Source organism: Fundulus heteroclitus, chromosome 15 (assembly GCF_011125445.2).
Source record: "Fundulus heteroclitus isolate FHET01 chromosome 15, MU-UCD_Fhet_4.1, whole genome shotgun sequence".
NCBI classification, from domain to species: domain Eukaryota; kingdom Metazoa; phylum Chordata; class Actinopteri; order Cyprinodontiformes; family Fundulidae; genus Fundulus; species Fundulus heteroclitus.
This window is the reverse complement of record NC_046375.1, coordinates 10,150,618-10,169,156: the sequence shown is the minus strand read 5'-3', so window position 1 is coordinate 10,169,156 and position 18,539 is coordinate 10,150,618. Positions and strand designations below refer to the sequence as shown.

General features: G+C 41.0%; 1 protein-coding gene across 9 annotated transcripts in view; it reads right to left on the bottom strand.

Annotated features, from left to right (window-relative positions):
- Positions 1 to 18,539, bottom strand: part of otofa (otoferlin a) — a gene marked incomplete at its 5' end in the record, with an annotated part of 60,187 nt that continues 41,648 nt past the window's right edge. For 2 of the 9 annotated variants that reach the window (XM_036147339.1, XM_036147344.1), the window contains 18 exon segments: positions 135 to 223; positions 3,963 to 4,150; positions 4,542 to 4,642; positions 4,912 to 5,090; positions 6,227 to 6,468; positions 11,204 to 11,302; positions 11,887 to 11,975; positions 12,055 to 12,197; positions 12,382 to 12,542; positions 13,131 to 13,301; positions 13,428 to 13,555; positions 13,643 to 13,780; positions 15,050 to 15,184; positions 15,264 to 15,409; positions 17,439 to 17,514; positions 17,633 to 17,770; positions 17,899 to 17,928; positions 18,123 to 18,289. In XM_036147339.1, the coding sequence (XP_036003232.1) occupies positions 3,970 to 4,150; positions 4,542 to 4,642; positions 4,912 to 5,090; positions 6,227 to 6,468; positions 11,204 to 11,302; positions 11,887 to 11,975; positions 12,055 to 12,197; positions 12,382 to 12,542; positions 13,131 to 13,301; positions 13,428 to 13,555; positions 13,643 to 13,780; positions 15,050 to 15,184; positions 15,264 to 15,409; positions 17,439 to 17,514; positions 17,633 to 17,770; positions 17,899 to 17,928; positions 18,123 to 18,289 (2,324 nt within the window). 9 annotated transcript variants of the gene reach the window in all.

The window sequence follows — 18,539 nt, the reverse complement described above, 5'->3', positions numbered from 1 at the left end:
GTAGACCCCCACATTTATCTTCCCCTTCCTCCCAGCGGTGCCCTAAGCTCCTAGCAGCTTCTTGACAAGGTAGCCCGGCATGCTGTAGAGGAAGAGGCCGATCATGATGAGCAGCAGCATGGCCAGCACGACCTTGATGATCAGCCACTTGTAGCGGTTGCACACCAGGTAGCGGATGGCTTTCAGCGGGCTCAGGAACCACAGGAAGGTGGTATCTGGGCGACTGGATGATGCACATGAAGGTTTTATGGGACGGATGTGGAAACATGGGTAATGGCATGCAGGTGGAATCATTGGAGGGGTGGGGGAGGGGTTAAGAGGGGGTAAGACATGGTGGATGGAGAGTAAAATCAGGGAAGAAAGAGGAGAAAAAGAAAGTTGTATTAGTGTTTTGAAGCAATGCTGCAGCTGTGAGCCATACAGCTTACTCACATTACATTCATATCAATCTAATGAGTCAGAGGATCAAAAGAACAAATCACAGAGTCGAAGCTTTACGGTACGCTTAATGGTTGATAAAAATGGATGAATAGATGGATGGGAAAATGCACACATGATTGACCAACAGCTGCAAAAGTTGTTTCTATAGTCCTTTCTGCTAGGTTTTAGCCTCCACAAATACAAACTAACATACTCAAGAGAGAGCTGGTTCAGCTTTTGGAATTTATATAATAATAATAATAATAATAACGATAATAATAATAATAATAATAATAATAATAATAATAATAATAATAATCCATCCATCCATTTTCTGACCCGCTTAATCCCTCATGGGGTCGCGGGGGTTGCTGGTGCCTATAATAATAATAATAATAATAATAATAATAATAATAATAATAATAATAATAATAATAATAATAATAATAATAATAAAAAGCCTTTCAACATGTTGATTTTCAGTTATAAGTGAATAATTGGGCTTGAATTTTATCATCTAGGAAACCCTACATTTCAGGGAGTTAAATGTTGAACAGCTACACAACTAAAAGGAAAATTCCAAATTTATTTTTAATATTTTGTGACAAGGAATTTGTTATTATATTATCTAATGACAAAGAAGCTTTTTTGTGTTGTGAAAAAGCCTTGAATATGCAAGCAAGACTCTCAGCCCCAGAATGCTACCCTGGGGTGCCGCACAGCGGCAGCCCACTGCTTCCTAGTGGAGGGGTTAAATGCAGAGGACTCGTTTCTTTGAAATATATGTTGCCATGACCAATAAAGATGATTATCATTATTGTTATTAAACACATCCTGCAGTGAGCAATGTTTATAAGAGGTAAACATTTAATCAATGTGGCAATCTTACAAGGAGTGGATACCCGAGCTAATAGACCCCAAAATAAGAGGTTAATAAGGCTTAAATAAGCTCAGGAACTCCATCTCACAGTCCGTCTTCTTCCGCTTCAGTAGGGAGGCCCAGACGTCCCTCTCCCCGGCCACTTGGGCCAGCTCCTCAGGAGGAATCCCAAGGCGTTCCCAGGCCAGCCGAGAGACATAGTCCCTCCAGCGTGTCCTGGGTCTTCCCCTGGGCCTCCTCCAGGTGGGACGTGCCCAGAACACCTCACCAGGGAGGCGTCCAGGAGGCATCCTGACCAGATGCCCGAGCCACCTCAACTGGCTCCTCTCGACGTGGAGGAGCAGCAGCTCTACTCTGAGTCCTCCCCGGATGACTGAGCTCCTCACCCTATCTCTAAGGGAGAGCCCAGACACACTACGGAGAAAACTCATTTCAGCCGCTTGTATCCGGGATCTCGTTCTTTCGGTCATGACCCAAAGCTCGTGACCATAGATGAGGGTAGGAACGTAGATCGACCGGTAAATCGAGAGCTTCGCCTTTTGGCTCAGCTCTCTCTTCACCACAACGGATCGGTACAGCGCCCGCTTCACAGCAGACGCTGCACCAATCCGCCTGTTGATCTCCCCCTCCATCTTACCCTCATTCGTGAACAAGACCCCAAGATACTTGAACTCCTCCACTAGGGGCAGCACATCCTTCCCCACCCCGGAGAAGGCACTCTACCCTTTTCCGGTTCAAGACCATGGTCTCGGATTTGGAGGCACTGATTTTCATCCCGGCCGCTTCGCACTCGGCTGCGAACCGCTCCAGTAAGAGCTGTAGATCACGCCCTGATGAAGCCAATAGGACCACGTCATCCGCGAATAGCAGAGACGCAATCCTAAGGCCACCAAAACGGATCCCCTCAACACCTTGGCTGCGCCTAGAAATTCTGTCCGTAAAAGTTATGAACAGAATCGGTGACAAAGGGCAACCTTGGCGGAGTCCAACTCTCACCGGAAACGAGTCCAACTTACTGCCGGCAATGCGGACCAGACTCTGACACCGGTCATACAGAGACCTGACAGCCCTTATTAAAGGGTCCGGTACTCCATACTCCCGGAGTACCCCCCACAGGATCCCCCGGGTGACACGGTCGAATGCCTTCTCCAGATTCACAAAGCACATGTAGACTGGTTGGGCAAACTCCCATGCCCCCTCAAGAATCCTGCTGAGGGTGTAGAGCTGGTCCAGTGTTCCACGGCCAGGACGAAAACCACACTGCTCTATCTGAATCCGAGATTCGACTATCTGACGGACCCTCCTTTCCAGACCCCCTGAATAGACCTTATGTCTATTCAGGGGGTCTGGAAACCCCTGAACCCCTGAATAGATGGTCTCACATGTAGACTGTGAGACCATCTCACAGTCTACATGTTAATTCAAATGCAGCTTTGTAAACCCTGTTGTTGTGCTGCCACTTTGTTTAGAAAGAGAAGAGGCTTTCCCTGGGAACCCTTTCAACCCAAAGCGCTTCACACTTCAATCTGACGGTGGTGAGCTATGTTAGTAGCCACAGCTGCCCTGGGGCAGACGGACAACCCGCCAGTTACAGGTCGAACTCCCTAACTCGACAATTTGGCCGACATTTTGTCATGCAGTGATGCAAGATAAAAAATTGAGGCAACATTTATGCCCAACAACATCAGAAAGGCATATTCAGTTTTTTTTACACATGGCCTTTCCATTTTGGCTTTATCTTTTGTTTAATAAATAATAATATTAAAACTTGACGTGAAAGAGAGTGGAATTTATTTTTCCCATGGCAATGTTTTTTTGTTGTTATACTGCTATAATTACATGTCAAGATTTACACAAAATGATGAAATAAAGAAATATTTATCAATAATAGTGTAGCCTACCCAAACATTATCACATATACTGTACTGTAGTTGTTTAATGCTTACATTTTTTTTTTATTTAGTAACAGTGCTGAAAGCCTGAGTTCTTTTAATTCAAGATTAAAAACACATTTGTTTAGGATTGCCTTCGACTGTTCTAGTCAAACTGTTTTACTGAAACATCATTAGTTCAGCTTTGTAGTCCAACTGTTTTCAGTATTTGCTTTTAGTTTTAATTTCCCCATGTTTTATTTTGTTTATTTTTTTCTTTGTTTTATTCCGACTTGCTTTAATTCTGTTTTTATTTTCCCATATTTTAATCATGTAAAGCACTTTGCATTGTCTTTGTAGTGAAATGTGCTATACAAAGAAACTTGCCTTGCCTTGCCTAGTTTTCCTTGGGACTCAAGTACCTCTGCTTCCCATAGTAACCCTTACATGCTATATTGATTTTATTTTCTAACCTGGAAATATTTGTATCTTGCAGAGGTGTAATTTTATACACCAAACTCTTGTGTGACCCTGAAACATTGTGCTCCTTTTCATCTGAACCATTCATCCAACACTGTTCACCGTCAGCCAGATGACCACGAATGACATGTATAATGACACTTGGTGAGAGCTACTGTAACAACACGCAACAAGAGACAAAATGAGTGCCGATTAATCTAATTCTAAGGTAGAGGGAGACAACGGTGTTAGATAGCAGAGAAAACAATACAAGAGAAGATAATAAAGACAGCTGAATCCATCAGAGACAGAGAGGAGGGGGCAGAGGCTACCAGCGCATCAGGCCCCCAGGATCTTCTTGACAAGGTAGCCAGGGAAGGAGTAGAGGAAGAGGCCCAGCATGAGCAGCAGCAGTATCAGCCCCAGAGCCTTGAGGATCAGCCAGCGGTAGTTGTGCCAGATGAAGTAACGAAGTGACTTCAGAGGGCCCAGAAACCACATTAGACTCGTATCCGGACGGCTTTTCAGAAGAAAGTAGGGGAGGAGGAAGGAAAGGAGCGCCGATGAGGCAGACAGTGGGAGCAAAGGGTGAGTTGTGCGAACAAAAAAAAGAGGGGAAGGGACGAGGGGAGGGAAGAGACAGGGACACAGTTGAAGACATGATAGGAGGAGAAACGAGTGTGCAACAGTGGCCTTTTACCAGTGCAAAAAGCAGCGTTGTTAAACAGTTGAGTTCAAATTGAGTTATGTCACACTGCTTATTGCACTGCAGGAATGAATGTCCAAAAAAGAAAGTTAAAGAGAAATTTGTATCTCGCCTGGCTGCAGAAAAGGTCTGACACACTTTCTAACGGGAAAATCTAGCGTTTGCATTGTTAAAAGTTGGATTCCAATAAATGTAAAAGTCTTACTTTGGTTTCTCCAGTGGGTCCGGCTCATTTCTTCCCAGTCCAACAGGACTTTTCTCCGCCTCCTCTGCAGTCACAAGATGAAGCTCGGCCTCAACTTTACCCTGTAATCACAATATTTTTGCTTATTTTTTATTTTTTTTTTTTTTTACAAATTTAAAATAGAATTTTATGTATTGTACAAAAACACACGGAAAAATTAATCAAGAACTTCTTTGATGGATTAATGCTCCTGGATCCACATATTTCTTAATACTATTACTTTGTTACGCCTTTCCTGTTTCTTTAGATCCCTTTTTACATTTTACTTCTTTGATTTTTACCATTTATTTTGGGAAGTCTTTGTCATTCACGGAGATGACGATTATCTTACTGTGAGCTCCATCTCGTCGTTCTCGTCACGCGCAACGAAAGGCCACCAGCCTTTGACCCTTTTCTGCTTGAAGATAGAAATGGTGGGAAGCTCCTGCTCAGTCCGGATCATGTTGAGGGTGCACTGCTTGGCTGTCTTTGCGCCGCGGGGGAACCTGTTCAGGTCCAACTCGATGGCCCCTGGAAAATGGTGATTTGGAAAGCAGTCAGATGCTGGCTGATGTTAGCCTCGTGAGACCATCCTGATCTCACGAGCTTTCAAGGTTTCACTCGCAGATCAGTCTGGCTACTCTCCGTTAAAGAAAATTTGGAGCCGTTCACCAAACGAACGTCCAATCAGCGTTGGCTTTGAGGCGGGTTGAGGTGTGACGCAACGAGAAGCGCGACAGTTCAGTCTAAAAAACATGGCGGCTTCAGCCAATGAAACTAGCGTTAGCGTGGCTATCGAGCAAGTTTTATCGGAATTACAGAGTATTTCTTTGCTGAGCTAACGAGCCTTTACCTGCAGCAGCAAGAGTAGCTTGGCCTGTGTTTGTGTTTTGGTCGTCGCTCGTAACAGAGCGACGACGAAGCATGTTGACGAGTACGTCATATGCTTCGTTGATCTGATTGGTTTATTTGGCCCGTCTATCACCAACATAGGCCAATCAGCTAACCAGTATTTTCGCCCCTTCCCAAAATTACTTCAGCGGAAGGTTTCCAGATGGATATGCGGAGCAAATCCATCTGGCGGAGTCAGGTAAGGCTGATGTGAGACTCACGGAGAAAGGAGTCTGCAGCACCACTTTAATGGCCCAAATAATTGGATTCTATCTAACAGGATAAAACTTAAACCAGTTTGTCCCGCAAAACGCCTTGGCAGGTTATTTATTATGATTTAATAGCACTTCTTAAATATACTTTACTGAACTGAATTACTGACCGTACATGAGCATAGCAAAAATGGCATGGCTACAAAGCCAATGAACTTTAGGGATTTTGATCAATTCGTTACAAAAAAAGTTATATTTTTGCCTTATGGAGATACAGAAACTGAAGATACTGGGTTTAAAAGTGAGGTTTGAGATAGTTATAGCACAACAAAAGTACACCAGAAAATTAGTTTTGAGTTCATGTTTTCTCAAATTTTGTCAATTGGGAATCAGATGGTTTGGTGCGCCCCTAAAGTAGATATAAACTGTTAGTGTGACTAAAAGATACCCCAGCTTAAATAAAAATAAATAAAAAAATTCCTCTGAGAGAATTTCAATCTAGCAAGCCAAAGTACGACACAGTATCCAAAAGAGTGATAAAAGAGAATGATCTCCAGCCCCTACCTAGGAAGTCATCGGCAGAAAAGTGGTCAGCATCCCAGACCTGCAGGGTGAGACGAGGAGGGATCTTGTACTCAGTCTCGTCCCAGGAGAACATGGACTCTTTCTTAGAGATGACGATCTTCTCCTCAGCCACGAGGTAATCGAAGGGGAAGACGAAGCGCCAGTTGAAATTGCCCTCACCGGTCAGGGAGTGGTAATGCACATCCGTGTCCTGTTTGTCTTCCTGCTGCCCTTTCAGCCATCTTTGGAAGTAGTAAAAGAGAAAGGAGTGAGGCAAGTCTCCAAAAGATTACAACTTATAAACAGATTTCATTGTTAGATTTTTCCAATCATGCATGTACAAACTTGCAACTAAAGGTTAGTATACCAACTAAGTGGTTTGCATAAAATTCATTGCTGCACTGGTCATGTTAAATGGACCAGTCTAATACCAAGAAAGGTGATTTTAGTAGATTTAAATCACAGCAGGTGGTGTGGCTTTCAAAAACCAAATCAGAGTTAACATCTTTGTCAAATAATATCTTAATAAATGTAATAAGAAAACTGATTTGAAAGGTTGATTTCTCATTGCTCAAAAAGCTACAGGACCATCCAATTTTAATTTGAAAATTGTTTGATGAAGTTAAAGCTTCACATATGAGCTTTTAAAGCAGGCGTTTTTTCATTAACAGTTGAGTGAGGCTGGCTTCATGAGTCAGGGGGGGACAGAAGAAGAGTTGCGCTCTCAGTTCTCAACATGAATGAGAGGAACTTTCTGCCATCTTTGAAGAAAGCTGAAGATTCATGAAGAAACCAAGCGCTTTGGTTTGGTAACTGAGATGCTTATCACAGGCTGGGTCATGGTTTGAGGCGAGAAACAGGATTAGGACATTTTTTTTATCTTGGATTAAAAGGGGGAAGTAAACTTACATCTGAAACATCCAGAGTTCTGACACATGTTCTGTTTCAAGATTTTAGACTTTTCCAGACTCACATTTTCATATATCCTATTCAGGTTTCTCTCCGTTTTTATTGTGCTGCTATAAATATTTTTGAGATGTGATTTGACTACTTTTTGTATAGTGTGCGGCTGGGTTCACAGCAGTATTAGAGGGCTCTAAGCATCTAAAGCCCCATTTTATTACCTCAGCTGGAGCCGCCCAAGATTAGACAGGAACATTGTCTCATGCTCTCTAGATAGTAAAATTTCATTATCTTATTATATGAAGACATCATGATCCCAAACACATTTTGATAACACTTTTGTCATCTCACTATGTTTAAATAACAGAATCTCAAGCTAATTTTGTTATTATTATATTTTAGTTACTTAGATATTGCAACATTATATTTTAGACTTGATTTGACATGGTTTATTTATTAATTTTCTCAATAAAGCTTTTTAACCGTTTGTTACAGTTAAATCATCTCATTATCCCAAGATAATAACATTTCAAGCTGATCTGAAGTGTATTTTGAGAAGGGTTTATTTATATTATTATTTTGAGACACATTGCGTTTGTTGGTTGCATTTACACATACACTGTGTCGTCTTAAGTTTCATTTATATCAATATGTCCAGAAAACATAATTTAAAGCTTGTTTTCTTACATCATGCTTCTTCCGTTCTGATACGGTTACTGTCTAATCATCTGTTTATCTTAAGATGTCAAAGTGCAAAACTTTTTATAATGAAGTAATATCTATTTCAACTCAAAAATCATGACAGTCACACTGTCCGCTGGTTTAAGGGGAAATTATTAACCATATACAGACATATTACTGCTGTAAATGCTACAGATTATCCCTAAGTGTCATTGCATAAAAACTGAATGTTGAAATCAGGTGTAACCACCCAGTTATCCAGAAAAGTGTTCCCCTAAATCTCAACACAAAATTTTGAGAACAATCATATCAGAGTAAATCATAGCTGTTCTCACTGTACAAATGTCTCTTAGCTTGTCTTAGATCATTCCCCCCTTTTTCAAGCATTTTATATGTATTACGTGAAAATTTGTGTTTATTTAAACTTAATACAAGACAGGAGTCTGGAAACATAAATAATTTAACATATCCAGAGCTACATTTGTAATACTTATCCAGACTTGAAAAATGCTAAATACAATTTCCACATTTTTCAAGGCAGTGTAGGAACCCTGAACATCCCAAGATGTACTCTTTTATAATATCCACAATGACAAAGTTTGGCCAGCTGCTGATTAGTTTTTGTAGGCGTTACCCTGTGTGCTACGGTAAAGCCAAGGGGAAACAGATTCACAGGTGACTTTGTGTCAGCTGTGGAAAAACTGACTATTATGAAGAGTGGCATGTGTGAGGAAACAGCATAAATTATAATAAAAAATTCAAACCCAGGCTGCAGCGATGATGTCATTCAAGCATGCATACAACGACCAAGCTCTTTATCAGGGACACATGTATCTTGAGTAACTCTATGAAATGTTAGAAAACTGTTATGGACTTTGCTAATATCCCTTGGATTGATACATTTAATTATCGGTAGTTTTCTAACTGCATTCTGTGCAGCAGTTCTGCTCATAGAAATACCAGGTTAATAGGAAAGTCCAGCAGTGAATGACTAGACTGGTTGGGGCACAAAAAACAAAGCTTTGATTCTCTTGAAACCAAAAGCTCAAATAGATAAAAATAGGCGGAAAAAATATTCAAATTTCTTTGAGGTTACAAACATTGGATCAGAAAGTTGAAATTTGTTGCAGATAAAAGATACCTATATCTACATGTGAGTTTTACTGTATAGTTAAAATCTTGAAATATACTGTAAACTTATAGCAGGATACTTGATTTAGGTACAGTGCCAATGTAGTATTAAACCTCTTTCACGTCCATCAGAACAGTTTTCTTTTATGATATTTAAGTTTTCCGACTAGGAGTCTTTTAAATTGGAAAGCAAAGACCTGTCCAAGTGTTAGTATGTTGCTCCAAATAAAGTGCTTGGTGGTTGTACAAGAAAGTATGCCTCCATGCAAAATTCATTTCTCTGTTTCAAATCTGAAAAGTGAGAAAAACCACCAATAGCAGCTGCAACAAGGGACCAAACCACTTTATGAAAAATTAAACAACAGATGTAACCCTACTTGATCCTAGAGTTGAATTTGGGCTGAGCATCACATGAAAGGTTGTAACTCTCAGAAGCAAAGTCTCTGAAAACACTGAAACATAATCACTGAATCATATAATCAGACAGCTACTCTACAGCGTGGACTGAGGTTACATTTTCAGACAGTTGTTATTGGGGATGCGTTTTGAAGTCAAAAGTAACAACATGCCTCGATTAAAAAATGCACGTGTTGCACATTTGCAGCCCACGTGTTGAGGTGTGTCTCCGTTTGGTAAATTTCTTAGGCTTTTTTCTTCTTTGACTTCTGAGACTCTGCTGCAAGAGTTTTAAAACTTTTTGATTTTTTTTTTTAAATCAAACTATAACATTCCATTCCAGACTGCTAAAATGTACTCAATGCATTTTAGATGACTAGAAAATCTGAACTGCTCTCAGGACCGAGGGTGTGTTTTACAGGTTGTATGTGTTTGAGATGAACTGGTGCGCTTTCAGCTGTGTTACACTCCCAACCGTTCACTGACTCTCCTCACACGACTCAGCAAAGGATTAAGCTTGTATGGATTAAATAAAAACAAAAAAATGTATTGACTTTTCAAATTATTTTATTTTATGTCTTTCTATTGCATTTTTTTTCAAGATGTTATATGTCATTTCTAGAATATTTTGGCTACTCCCCTGTGATGACCTGTCCAGGGTGTACCCCGCCTCTCGTCCAATGGCAGCTGGAGATAGCTACCAGCCCCTCAGCGACCCTGCGTGGATAAATGAGTATCCACGATGGATTGGATGGATTTGGCAACTCATTTTGTTTTTGTTGCTCACAACTTTATTTTTGTGTTTTAATTAAATCCTGAAAAGTCAATGACTGTTGGATAAAACTTAAGACACAATCTTAAGTTTTCCAGAAAATATGCAATAATTTTGACATATTACGTGACAGCAACACAACTGCTAAATGTTTTAATGTTTTGGTGATAAGGTGTGCATTAATATAACCAGAAACTGTTCTTCCTGGATATTCTAAAGTACAGAACAGATCCCAAATCAGCTTTTACCCTCTAGGACAGGGGTCTGCAACCTGTGGCTCTGGAGCCACTAGTGGCTCTTTGGACCTTCCACAGTGGCTCTTAATAACTTTGGCTACACATTATATTTTTATCATGCAATTTAAATGTAATAATGATAATAAATGCAGGTTTTAGCACTAATTGCTTTTAATTTTCACAACAGAATGATGCTAAAAGTGCCAGCAAAATTTAATTTTAAATCAATATTTTTTCATTATGTTTGAACTATGATTTCTTTTATATCATTATCCATAAATATCAACATCCTGTCCATCCTCTTTTTTTTAAACCTCAAAATAGACATAACAGGGCCTTTCTTTAACGATGACAACATATTTCACACAGTAGATCTTTATCACAAATTATAACTTGTCTTTTTTCAAAAGGCCAGGCAACATTTGTGGCTCTGAACGAGTTTAATTCAAGCGGACCGTAGGCAAAATGGCTCTTTAGACTGTAAAGGTTGCAGGCCCCTGCTCTAGGAGGAGAGCAAATTGCCATTTTCACCTCAGTTGATAAAACACAAGTCAGTCAGCCAATGGTCTCAGATTTTTTTTGTGAACTTAGGTGTGTTACTGCAAGCTCAGTTTGCATGCATGTTAAATGACTGTCTCGTTGTGTAAAACTTCATCTGTCAGGGTTTGGTCCTTGCTGCAGTAGTTTTTCACTAGGTCTTGATTTTCATTGTGTTGGAAAAGGTGGTTGCAACAAGGCCGTTTTTGCGTGCTTCATTTTGCTTTAAAACAGGAAGAGTCACAAAGAATGAAATTAAGGGATTTAGGAGCGGGGAAGCAAGGAATTTCCACGAGCCATGCGATGGAAAGGTGTGTTTACCCCCTGACATAGATGTCAGACATCTTCTCTCCTGTCAAGAAAGCATCGTCCTCTAGAATTACGTCATCAGTGTTCCAAATAATAACACGAAGCTCAAAACTAGACTCCAGCAGAGTTTTAAACCAGAGAGGAGAGAAAGGACGACAGACAGGAGACACACCACAAACACAGAGACGTGACACAAACACACACACACACACACACACAGAAAAAGAAAAGAATGGAAACAAAACAAAACAAAAAAATAATGGTTAACAGTAAAAAACACATACAGCTCACACCCATGGGACGAGGCTAGGCTTGCCTTGTCCCGCCGTACCTACCCCCTGACAAATATGTCACTGGACTTTTCCCCAGTGAAGTAATCATCGTCTTCCAGTATTACTTCATCAGTATTCCAAATAATCACCCTGAGCTCATATCTAGTAAGAGGAGGAACACATACACATGTAGTTGCACTTATGTTTAACATTTACATTTACATAAAAATCTACACTTGACAAAACTAGTCAAAAAAAAAAAAAAAAGGACTCACCATAATTTAAGCTGGAATAAATATTGTGCAGTTAAATACCTGAACAAATCTCTTTTTGACTGAATGTGGAATAGGTTTATAATTTTCCAATGAGGGGAAAGTATACAATTTAAGGGAACTTTGGTTTATTGTGCTCATCAGTACATACCTCTTTGGTTTTCGTGGAGATATGTCAATAGCAGGTCCAGGAGCGGGCACGTCCATCGGAAACATGTCCACCCACATCTCAATACGGCCCTTTTACCGGAGACATGAAGGATCTGCAATGACCAAGCTGCTCCCGTTCAAAAATGTCGATCAGTTGGCTCAGTCCTACCTGTTCGATTCCAGGTTTGTCCGGGTTGAGAAGGGGTCTGGTCTCCACATGTTCAGGAACGAGCCTGCAGCCGACCCGGGGGATCTCCTCCCAGTGGTTCAACACAATCAGGGCCAAATGCTCCTCTGTCTGTTTCTTCAGACCTGCGGGATCAACGCGCATACAAGAGCAGTAACTGAAGTTGGAAAATTAGTAATACGAAAGCTTGAAGACATCAACGCAATTTAAAACAATACATAAAGGTTTAAATAGCTATCTTGAGTAGCAGAAAAAGCGATCAAGAAGTACTTTAATTAATATCACAGTTTTAGAAAAATATAGTCATACCATTTTCATCCTCTATTTCTGTCGGTCCAGAAAAGACTCGATTCGCCACTTTGACTTTGCCTCCCGGCCCATAATGAGGTCCATCAATCTTTCCTTCCTTACAGAGCTTAGCTAGGATCTGGCTGGGTTTCATTGGGTCCCGCCAAATGTTGTATCCATGCCTAACGTCAACAGATGACAGACAGATGTTCCAGCTGTGTGCTGATTTTAGATAAAGGAGGTGCAAACAGGCATGCAGGAAGGCAGCTTTTACAAGGGTTGGGGGTCAGAGGGGTGGGGAACGATATGGATTTCTGGATCATAAGCAATCTTGTTTTTAAATAATTACATAGGTGAGATTTAAAGCGCAACATTTCTACCTTCCTGCTACAGCTGGCTGTGGCGCAGCACTGGCACTAACTTGTGTGTAAACCGCAATAAAGATTTGTTTTCAGCCCTGATCTGGTGGCATTTGAACTTATCAGAAGTTATGGTTTTCTTTGCTGCTGTTGTTGGCGATACAGATTTTTTTTGAGTTTCTGTGATTTTCAGCAACCACACAGTAGGGGGCTGCATACCCGGCACAGCTGCCCAGACAGCCCGATACTTCCTGTGCAAAGACATTTTTGACATCTTTCTTTTCCTACGCGCAAAGTACAGAAATTCCAAACAGCATTTGACATGAAAACTGAGCTTCATACAGAGACAAAGAGTAACAGGTAAAAAAAAATAAAAATAACGCATCCAAAATAAGAAACAATGCCACTCACATAGAGTAGTTTGCAGCAATGCCACACGTTGCTCTGTACTTGCTGTAAAAACGATTCTCCAGGTCGATCTTCGTCTCCCCGATCAGGTCATCAGTGCCGACCAGATCCCAGTCGTATACAGACACTGTTAACATCGACTCCATGGGGAAAGTGGCCTCAATGTCAAAGGATCTGAACATGGAGAAGCATATGTTTCAAAATGTGCATTGAACAATAAACATCATTTCACTATATTTCACTCCAAACGGTTGAATTCAGTCTCTATGATCAGCTAACAGTAGCGTTTTGTCCACTCACTTGCCAAATACAGGGTTGAGCTGCTTGGAAATGTAGTTCTCTTTGTCTTTGATTTCGGACTTGCCCAGCTTAATGACGACGTAAGGATCAGCCTTCCCATTGATATCAGCAGGATGAAGATCTGTGGCCTGAGAAGAAATCAAGAAGAACATTCATTTAAAATGTGTCACGTAGTTCTACGGTACATTGATTCTAACATCAAGGATGTCACCCACCCTGACCACATAGACCCGAACAAGAACGTGGATGGGATCATTATGTGGAATGCTCTGGAACATCCCCATATTGGGATCATACCCTGCTTCTCTTGTGATCTCCTGAGAAAGAGGTACTTTGTACATGCACAACGAGCCCTGGAACACAGAAAGACAGAAAATAAATTAGCATACAAGGCATATTACCTGAGCTGGCTGAGACACAGACAAGTCCATTCAGAGAGGCAACTTTAAACACCAGAGGTAAATTATGCACACAAAGCATTTGCAACTTTAAATATATTGAGCGCGTTAAATTCAAATTCAATTCATGCTTAATTATGGCAATAAGACGTGGGTAAATTAACTGAAAACTATTCAGCCTGGCTATTCTGAATAACAGAACAGACTCCAGATCAGTTTTTATCCCTCAAGTGGCGGACACATAAACATTACTGCTTCTATTGTTTGATGAAATACAAGTTAATCAGCCATTGGTCTCACATTTAAAATTTTAATCTAGGTATGGTTTTGTACATTTGGTTTGTAGGTATGCTAAATTAGGCATGTCTTCTTTATGTTTGATCATTACAGTTAACTTGACTCTCGCTAGATGAATGCAGTTCCGCCGAGCTCCACCTGGAATCACTGCCTCCTTCGGGAGGGGTTTCAATACCACATAAAATAGACGAGCCAATCAGGATCGCCGGGCGGGTTTTTCGTAGATGTGACGTATCAGAGAAGCGATTGTTTGGATTCAGACAACAATGGCGGCTCGTAGCGTGGAAGCAAAGGGTGACCAGACGTCCCCGAATTCCCGTTTTAGATGACGTGTCCCCAGCAAAAACTGTCCCGGTAATGTCCACGATTTCAGTGTATCGTGATGGAGTAAAAAAGTTTAATGCAGCAAGAGATGTTTAACCGGTCCTGTCGTTGTCCCGGCGTAGTAGAATTGCTGAGCTGAGCGTGATTTACCCGTCCCTTGGTGTTGCAGATCGGTCAAAACAAACCAACGCCCTGACAGAGACTGTGTGCCCGCCCGCTTAGCAAAATCAGAAACATTCCCAGTTGTCGTCAGAGAAACAATGATGCTGCTATTTCATCAGAGTTGTCCAATCTATTGAATATTCATTCTTTGAAGGAACACCAAAGAACTGCTTTGAAGGCTTTTGTTAATGGAAATTATGGCTTCGGTTTTGATGTTGGTTTCGATGTGAGTGGTTGAAGTAGCGCGTCAGTAAAGATGACGGACAAGTGGTTTGTCCAATCATATGCAAGGATTCTTCATAAAGCTCCTCCTTCTGAAATACATCGCCAATGGAGAAATCCCAGATGGATGAATCGAGCTCTGTGGAATGAAATCCATCTGGCGAGAGTCAGGTTAGATTACAGCAGCAGTCCCCAAGTTTTTTCACTCTGTCTTCCTACCTTGAATCGGCCTACAATCCTGTCATCATCCAGGGCATGTTCGTCATCATCTCCAGCCTTTCCTCTATACAAGTTGAACGTGTGGAGCCAATCCTCAAAGTTGCCATACTCATTCTCCAGCTCTTTGTTGTACACCTGCATAAGGCATCAAGCCTAAACATTTCAAATGTACTTGGATACAGCAGTTTGCAGGCTAGTTGCCTGGCAAACTCACCACCAGCTCATCCACTCTTGCTTTAGGCGGCAGTTTCTCCAAGCCATCACCAGCATGGCTTTTCTTCTTGTCCTTGGAGATCTTCTTCTCCTTGTACCTTTCTTTTATCCTGGAGCCTTTTAGATGGAGGTCATCGGCTCTGATATCTGCTCGGAAGGAGGGATAGACGAGGCTGAGATGTAGTCATGAAATGGATTAGTTGCAGAAGTGCGCGACATGTTGTGATATAATCGAGCGGTTGCTTTATCAGGAGGGCAAGTTTCTCTGAAATACTGCAGCCATAATAAATGTTCTGATTGTCACAAATGGGAATGTGGTCAGGCAGTGAGTTATTCCTTCAGAGTGTTGCTGCAGGAGTCAGACTGAAGCATTTTAAAACCACAGAATTTCATAAAAACCTTGTATTGTTAAGAAAGTTATGCTTTTGCTATTAGACTTATGTTACAGTCACTGCATGTTTGTAAGATTTTTTTGTGAATGGAGACTGACTTACTCTTACCACAGTTTACAAAATATCAAACTCATACAATGAATTTTATAGTATTTATTCTCATTCTATGAAAAGCACCGTTTCTAACGTGATTTGCTCAGTGCGCTGTAGCCTCGTCGGTAATTATATGTTATTGTAATAGAATCCACGCAGATTATTATTAATTAGCTCCTACTTCTTAATTAGTTAATCAGCTGTCAGTGTTGTAAATATAATCTGACACTGTTTTAGAAAACAGTGCCTTGCAAAAATATTTATACCGCTTGACCTTATTCACATTTTGTCACACAACAACCACAAAATGCAATGGATCCGGAGTTTACACGACAGACAAATGGACAAAAGTGTAAGGAAAATCGTTTTAAATTATTTATTTTTTACGAAGAAACCTGAAAATTGGTATGAATTCAGCAGCCATTTACTCTAATTAACACTGCAACAAAGTGCCTCCACAAGTCATCTAATTAATAAACAGAGTCCACCTGTGTGTAACATAACCTCAGTGAACAGAAAGAGAATGGCAAAACTACAACACCTAACAAAAGCCCACCTAAACTTACAGACTGAGAAAGGGGAACCTTGATCAGTAAATCAGTGAATAGACCCATGATAACTATGGAGGCGCTACAGAGATCCACAACTTGCAGACAACCACTATTAACCATGCTCTCCATAAGTCTAGCATATATAGACAAGCGGCAAGAAGAGAGTATTGACAGAAAGCCTTCAGAGGTATTGTTTGAATTTTGCCACAAGTCATGCAGGAGATGCACCGCAACACGTGGAAAGAGATACCCTTGTCTAATTAGACCTTGAGACCAAAACTGCTATTTTTGGCAGACATGAATCATGCTATGTGTGGCATGACACTAACAGTTCCCATCACCCCAAACACACTGTCCACACGGTGAAACGTAGCAGTCTCAGCATCATGCTGAGGGTATGCTCCTCTTTTGCAGTTACAGCGAGGTAGGACAGAGTGGACGTGGATGGCGTTTCATCCAGGGTGATGATGGAAGAAAACCATGATCAAAAGACTTGAAACGGGGCCTAAGGTCCATCTTAACATGATATAACATATAAACTAATGGTATAAACATACAACCTCCATGTAACAGCGGAGCAGTCTAGAGCAATACATATTCAAGTTTTGGACTGATATAGTTAAATAATATTACTTAAATAATACTCACCTGGACACCGTGAATCGCACACTGTCTATTTCCCCTGCATTGTTTACACTGTTTACATTGTTTACATTCAATTGTTTACATAAATCGCTGCTGCATCTTTATCCTGAAATTTACTGTGATTTTTCAAGCTGTATGCAAACGAAATTTCGTTCTGTACCCACTTTGTGCATACAAAATGACAAATAAAGTTGTCTAAGTCTAAGTCAGTTAATTATCAGATCTTTATGGAAGTGATTATTTGCAGAAGATTTCAAAACCAATGTTCCAGTCACAAGGAAATGTGTCAGCAATGAGACAATGTTTGAGATACGAAGGAAGGGACATGAATACATTTCCCCCACAATAATAACCAACAACGGGGATACATAATACCTCTTATGGATCTAAACGAAAATAAAAAGCATGAAATGTCCATATATACAGTATATGCCTATAACGGCAGAATGACATATAGAGATTCTTTTTCATACACTTGTTTGAAAAGTTGAATACCTGCGGCCTCAGTTGCTATCTCGAACTCTTCTCTCTCCTCTGCCTCGGCCTGAGCTGCTTCCTGGGCTCTGAGGTTCTAACAGACCAAGGCAAGGCAAGGCAGGGCAAATTTATTTATATACCAGGGGAAAATATAGAGTAAAATTCACTTAAGCCTAAAAAAAAAAATGAGTGGATAGAACATGATATACAACCTCCTTCAGCGTCTCAATGGAGGCAAAATACTTGGACCACCAGTCCAGCGCTCTCTCGTCGGTCTCCTCGTCCTCCTCCGCTCCTCCCTTCTTCTTCTTTTTCTTCTTCTTTTTCTCTTTGTCACTCTCTTCTTCGTTCTTAAAAAGGTGCCAAAAACAGAAGTCACTCCAGGCTGTTGTTGGTTTTTCAATCAACGCTTTGCACTGGGTTAAAAAAACACGTTGCGCGTATAAAGCTGCTAAATGTCCGCAGGGAAACTACTCACCATGTCAACTTTTACAACAGCGTCAGACATCTGGGCGTTACATAAAACAGCACAAGGGTTATTACACACGGTGGACGGTGCAGGAACGAGCAGCACAGTTACAACGGCAGGTAAAAAAAGCGTAGGACAAGAAGCAAGGGTACAGTAACAGTATATTCAGAACACACACACAAACTAAAGTATATATATTTTCAGCCGAAAGACAAAAGGGAAGGAATCCTCACAGGATCCAACTTGACAACTGTGTCCATCTTTCGGACTGGGGGCTCGCCTTCCAGGTTGACGGTGATGTCACCTGCGGGGCGAGAGAAGGTGCGGGAAGAAAGGCTGGGTAAGGAGCGAGCGTGGGAGCAGCCATTGGTTAGTACCATGTAGCCATTCATTAGCTTAGCTGGAGGGAAGCCGATGATGAAAGACAGCAGCAGCAGCAGCAGTGGGCAGGAGGAAAGGACCAGACAGGAGGAAGGAAGAGAAGAACAAGGTGAGAAAAAACGGATAGTATAGCCACACGAGGGATTTTAAGGAAAGAAGGCAAGCAGAAAAAGTCATTGCAGAGGAAAATATATTCTTTCAGAAATAGAAAGTTGAATCAGTATGAGTTATCACTGTTTTACTGAGTACGAATACAGGCACAGTGTGCA